Source organism: Perca flavescens, chromosome 6 (assembly GCF_004354835.1).
Source record: "Perca flavescens isolate YP-PL-M2 chromosome 6, PFLA_1.0, whole genome shotgun sequence".
Lineage (NCBI taxonomy): Eukaryota > Metazoa > Chordata > Actinopteri > Perciformes > Percidae > Perca > Perca flavescens.
In genome coordinates, this window is record NC_041336.1 from 10,147,949 (window position 1) to 10,154,410 (window position 6,462).

General features: G+C 40.8%; 1 protein-coding gene and 1 long non-coding RNA gene across 3 annotated transcripts in view; one reads left to right on the forward strand and one right to left on the reverse strand.

The window, feature by feature from the left end:
• The window catches only part of LOC114556525 (glucocorticoid-induced transcript 1 protein), a 27,858-nt gene extending 23,029 nt beyond the window's left edge, over positions 1-4,829 (reverse strand). The window contains exons 1-2 of one of the 2 annotated variants that reach the window (XM_028579470.1): positions 4,609-4,829; positions 4,081-4,454 (exon numbers count right to left, since the gene is read on the reverse strand). In XM_028579470.1, the coding sequence (XP_028435271.1) occupies positions 4,081-4,390 (310 nt within the window). In that variant the 5' untranslated portion in view covers positions 4,391-4,454; positions 4,609-4,829. The remainder of the gene's footprint in view (positions 1-4,080; positions 4,455-4,608) is intronic. The other variant, XM_028579471.1, reaches the window with a different exon arrangement.
• On the forward strand, positions 4,069-5,790 carry LOC114556526 (uncharacterized). Its single transcript, XR_003692700.1, has 3 exons — positions 4,069-4,491; positions 4,703-4,889; positions 5,399-5,790. It is a non-coding gene; the product is annotated as an uncharacterized LOC114556526 (long non-coding RNA).
• Positions 5,791-6,462: the final 672 nt, after the last annotated feature.

Here is a 6,462-nt window from a genome sequence, read left to right on the forward strand (position 1 = left end):
AAAAAAGAAGAGAAAAATATAACACAAACACAAAAACATTAGCTTGAGAATAGCATGACACTGCAGTAAGAGCTGGATTAAATTTATTAGCCTCTATTACACGTTGGGTTACTACTAAATGCACATGAAAGCTCCTTCATTTCCGCATTAAAGACAGAATAAAGGAATAACATGATGATCAGGAAACAAGCTCATTTGTTGCATTCCTTGTCTGAGTAGGCTTAGGCAGAGGCATTTCCAACATGAACACACAAACCAACAGACACAGACTAAACTATCTACATGAGGCACCCCTCTCCTAGCAGAACTACATAGCCGTTCATTGTTGTTCTTTGTTCATAGAGTACACAGGCCTAACCACCCAAAGGTATTGCCTAAGTAAGCTTACTGGGCTACAGTAAAATTCCCTGAAGCGTTGTAGACAAAGGAAGCAGACTAAATTTCCATCAATATTGATATAGGCCAAGCCAGTGCTCTCACAACTGGGATTGTGGTTATTTTCCATCGTCTCCCCACTTGCCAGACTAGAATAATCTCCTGATGAGAAAAAAGAAACAGTGTGAAACAAGACATCAAAGCAGTCCATCTGCTGATGGTGTATGTGATATTAAAAGGAATATTTTCAGGTTTAATTTTAATAAGAACTTTTCTTTACCAGGCATTCTGCAAGCTGTGAAAAAGTCTCTGCATTTTCAGGGGATAAATGGGTGGTTTATTAACTGTAGAGCAAAATGTGAAAACAAACATGTGGTCCAGATCAGTAAACCATAGCAGATGGTTCCTGCAGGTTTTCAAAAGGCTGCACGACATTTGTTGAAAAAAAAAAAAAAAAAAAAAAAAAAAATATCACTAAAACTTAGCTTTATCTTGTGATCACAGAACAAAACCTCAGTTGGTTACTCAGAATTTCTCAATAAAATGTTTTTTACATTTTTTGTTTGTGCTAAACCTGGTAGGGCTTTTATGCAGGGATTTCCCTACCAAGGGAATGAACCTAAAATCAATGTGAGCATCAAAACTAACAAAATACTTTTTTAAACCAATCTAATTTTTGTAGTGGGTCCCCAGTGGTCTTCTTTAGCAAGTATTTAAGCTTTTTGATTGTTTTTATGTATTATCTGCTCTAGCTTTTTTTTTTTGACATTTCAGACAGATATGGTAATAATTAATGGTCCAAAATTATTGAAATTTTCTTCAGGTAGGACCCCTAAACCCTCCGCAAAATACGTGCACCTACGTCTTCCACAAACCTAGGGAAAACACTGCATTATGTATCACTTTAATAGACACACAGATGGTTTTTGACACATTTAATTCAAATTACCTACACAGTAATGAAACATGGAATTACCCACTATCAAGACACAAGCTTGGTTATTGTCATCTTATTGTTAATAATGGGTGCTAGGAGAAAATCAAAAACAATACATAGTGTCTGATTAAACAGACACTGAAAGGCCTTCCCACTACTTATTTGCCAAAATGATTTGTCATATTAATCACTCTATAATATAACTGAATTGGTATGAGTTTTGATTCTGTAAATACTTATGATACTGTGCATTTATATACTATATATATATATCATTTAAATAAAAAACATCAATTACATATTCATGGAGGAAACTCTTTAACCACTAGGCCACCCTGCAGTTCATATTTCAAAAATGAGTTGCTTAAGATAAAAAAGTGTGCTTATTGCAAACAGTAATTAAAGCAATGTCTTTCATACAACATGAATGATATAAATCTTGGCGGGCATCATGATATTTTAAATAAGTTTCAGCAGCTGTCCCTCAGCTGGTCAGGAAATGGCTTGTAGCATTGTTAGCATCAGTCAACAAGTCCAGTGGGTACCTCTCACAACAAGCTAGCTTGGACTAGTTTGAGTGCATCTCAATGGCTGAGGAGGGTATGCTAATAGTGCTAACAATTCCGACTTTTATAGCGGAAAAGATTGAGCAAACTTAAGGTCAAAGTTAAGGTTAACCAGATGCTACACAGTCCGTTATGTTCAGGCTAATACAACTGCAAAAAGAAAAAAAAGCACAGTTCCACCAGAGTTCACTGATTTGGACAATACGCTCATTTTCACATTTGGTCCTACTCTGCAGTTTGAATGAGTGACAATGAAGCAGGGCTGTTTCAGCACAGCTGGCACTTTGACAGAGAGCAGGACTATCATTGTTGGGACAGTGTGGTAAGTGAATGATGTCATGCTGGTAAACCTAAAAAGGTCATTATGTGGAATATAATACTCTTCACTCTGTCCATCATTAGGCTCTGATTTGAACTGTTTGAACACCAGTGCAGTTCATTACCAGTGTGACATTTTTTGGCACTAACACTTATGGTACTGCAAGGCACTTTGGGCTTAATTTCCCACCAAATGGTAAGCATTATGTCTGCAAGTGTGTTCAAAGTACTACAATGAATGATAAATTACAAAGTGCAAAACCTCCTGCTTTGGTCACATCAGGCTGGGTTGCTGTAATGAAAAATGAAGATGACTCAATCACATTTGCATTTTTTGACTGCTAGTAGCCACCGACCTACCCTACATTGATATGATCATAGTCGTCATCATCCGAGGCCTCTCCTGCGTGTTTGGACTGTGAGGTCACAGCGATGGAGGGTTAAGTCTTCATCATCACCGCTAACATGAGACTCTGGCCTGGGTTAGAGGTTGTCTCTTTCAGAGGACTGAGGTATGTGTGGCATGCCACTGGGGTGGGAAATCAACACCAAACGCTAGCCAAACACGGGTAAAATTCGTCATGCCTGGAAAGTCTGCCTACTCAGTTGTTATGGAAGAGATTTCGTTTCCTGCCTTGCATGGTACACTGGTCAAGGTTGGAGGTCATCTCATTCAAAGAACTCAGGAATGTGAAGCACATCACAAACATTAAATTCCACACACAAAATTCCACAATAACTACCATCCTGCACTGTAACAAGAGGGCTGCCATTTTGGCACAAAACGTAAGAGGGAGAAGCTATTAAACATGACTAATGAAGGTAGCATTGATGCAACTGGTGTACTGTGGTTGCTGTGTGGCATGTTGCAATTTGTGACCTAATCTTATAAACTACAGAACACTCTCTTAGTTAAAATACCTGGAGCTTTTCATGGGAACGGATGCAGAGTCCGAAGAGGTTAACAGAACTAGAAGGAGTCTCTTTTTGTCTCCACATACTGGAAGAGCAAGCTGTATTCAGACATATCACAATGTGCCTCGCCATATACTGTGTGGTTATGTGTGTGTTTTGTACATAAAACACAGGGTTTACAGAAAAAGCAGTATTCTTCCAGCAAAAAAAAAAAAAATAATTCAGTTCTGGCCTACAAAAAGGATACTGCTACCAGTCTGGAAAACCAGCTAGTGTTCATATTTGGCAGCAAAGGCTGTCACATAAATGAGATTTAGTATAACACTAGGAAATGCAGATTTAGGGCTGCCTGAACTCTCATGTCCTTCAGTTTCTCTATATCACTTTCAAGGAGCAGCTTAGCATGACACTGAATGACACAGCACTAGCCTCTGTTATCCATGTGTAAGGCAACATGGTGAAGCTCAGCATTTGTTCTTAATGTGGTGTCCTCCATGCTGTATGTATGGAGTCAGGTCAGAATAACACCTGACTATTCGCTCAGCACTGCCTCTACTGGGACCGACGTGGCCCCTTTTACAACTGAAAACATGTCTTTCTGCCAATTCTCTCCTCCCCCTCTCTCCTGTCAAAAGTCCATAGGAAATGAGAGAGCCAATAGTGCACTTTATTCTCTTTTTAAGTGCCTAATTGTGTAAGTGGATGATAGGCAAAATAGTTAATGCATCAACCTTCTGTTAATCAAGTTCCAAACTTGCTGCAGACTTAAAGGTTACTACCTCAAATATAATATTGCTCCCCATTTTTTGCACAATTAAAATATTCTACGGTAATTAAATTGTGTAACTGTATACCAGTTACCGTAACAAAAAAAGTGACCATGACAAGTTATCAGTGGGCAACAGCACGTGGTGACATGGCATTTCTTGGCTTATGTAAAGCAAAACAGTTGAAGAAAAGCGTTTTTACCTCTGGAAACTGGGGAGTCTGGGGGACAAGAGGAGTCCTTATTTTCGGGGGACAGTCTTTGCTTAGCGTTTGCACTTCCTGAACTGAGTGACGGGCTGGAGGGGGGACTCGAGCCCCTGCTGTTCGTGGCACCACTGTAGAGGGTCTGTGACCGCGTCGGGCTGCTCTGACCCCCACGCAGGAGCTGGTAGGGCACGGTGGCACGGATGGGGTGCAAACGGCAGCTGCTGTTGTTGTTGTACGAGCCGGGGGAGCCCGCATTGCTGCGTCTCACCCTCGGCTGCTGAAGCGAGTTGCTGGGGGCTGACATCCTCCGAAACAGGCTGTAATTCCTCTCGCAGTAAGAAAGACGTACCGCCAAAGTTGCTGTTCCTCTAAAAGCGGAGAAGGTGGTGGTGTTGAGGCGGAACGGTAAGATAAACATTAGCTTGTTAGCAAAAAAAAACGTTAGCTTCCTTTTTTTTTTTTTTTTTTTATTTCAACTCATGCACTCGAGACAAAAACACGCATGTTTTGGTGATAACTTACCTGTAAGATACTAACACATGCCGACAACAATTACACAAGTAACTTTAAAAGTTGTTTTTCATACTTCTTGAGACGTTTAATTCGTGTTTTCCAGCTTTTGCTCGGCCTTCCCCATCATGTCCACTCACTCTAAATGACAGTTGCTTCGGCCAGACTACTGGCTGATGCCTGAGGGCGGGCTACGCTCCTTACTTCTAAGCTTTTGATTGGATCTTGGCGTTGAACAGAGACGGGTCTTATTGGTGGAAGTTTTCATTGGGCTCGTACTTTCATCCAATCAGGTAAGAACTGTCTTAATAGTGTGGGTAAAGTTTTTGTGTGAAAATTAAGATATAAAAATAATGATCGTGAATTCCGCGTGTATGCTCCTGTGTTCAATATATATATAACATATATATTATCAAATACATATTACAGTTGGGGATGTCCATTAGTAGCTATTCTGGAGCTTTCCATCATTATCACACGATCTTCCTCAGCAGATGGCGTTTGCCCAATTGTTATGGAAATGTAATGGTTAATTTCCTTGTTTTTCCATTGAGAATTGACTAAATGCACTTACATTATCCATACAATATTTATTCCAGCATTGAATACACAATTTACAGTAATACTTACTGTAGTAGTTATGTTTGTGTTCACTTTTCTTTTAGCCTTGTTTGAGCTGTATGTCTGTCTGTGTATCTTTCTGTGCATTTGTTCTGGACTATATTTGTATGCTTAAACCTACTCCGACAATAAAGCTCATTCTGATTGTGGTGAGATTGTTCATTAACTGCTGTTTTTCAAGGTCAAGAGTGAATTTCAGTCTCAACTTTTAAGCCAACATGCACGAGAAGTCGGTACAAACTGGGCAAACTCCATGTGCTGAGGAAGATTGTGACTGAAAGCTCCAGAGCATAAACTCCAGCATCTACTACAACCAACTGCTATTTCCAAGGGAAGAATTAACTTTCAATCTAATAAGGATATGTATATTACTTGTCTAGTTCTGAGGTCCAAAATCTATTGTGTATCTGTTTTTCACTAGTGTCCATCTTTCTGCCTGCACTGATGGTCTGTGATTTTGTGGGAGTTCCCATGGGAGAATAATGCGTGACTCAATGCTTTCAAGCAAAGATAAAGAATGCACATGATAGAAAACCCACGCCATCTGTGTCCATAACACATGATAATGTAAAAATAAACCATGTAAACTTTTGGAAAACAGCCCATTCAGCAGTGCTCTAATTTGTCAGTCGGAATTTATTTAAAAGGCAAACACAAGAAACACTGAAAGGATGAAATTCCAGCCACCGTTTTTCGGGATGCTACACGGCTCGCCAATTTGTCAGCCCAACTCCAAAATAGTTCACAAAAGGGCATGCAGGCCTATAAAACCTCCCACACCAGGAAGAAATTCTGGTGAAAGCGGCATACAGTAGCTCCTGTGCCCCCCAATCCTCACCTCCTCCTTCCTACTCCATGACTAAGTGATTTAGCCAGCTCTGGTGCAGGCCGCCTCTCACTTACAATGCCTCCCTAGGTTAGTGACAGAGTGGGGAGGGTGGCAGAGAAAGAGAGAAAACCCATTTACAATGCGGCTTACACACGGCCGTCCCCCCACAGACGGCGCCCATCCTTGGATTGATGTGTGGTATGCATAGTTTTTGGGTGCAATTTGGGCACCACAGAGAGGGAGAAAGAAAGAGAGGGCAAGTCTGTGTATGTCGGAGGGTGTAGGAGGGGGGGTACAGGGCTCAGGCTGTCTGTTCTCTCGCCCTCTCTTTGAGTCAATAGTGTTCCGGCAGCTGAGGTTCTTTATGAGGGGAACAATCTGGAGGGTCTTGTCAGAATGCCGAGCAGCTGCTGTTT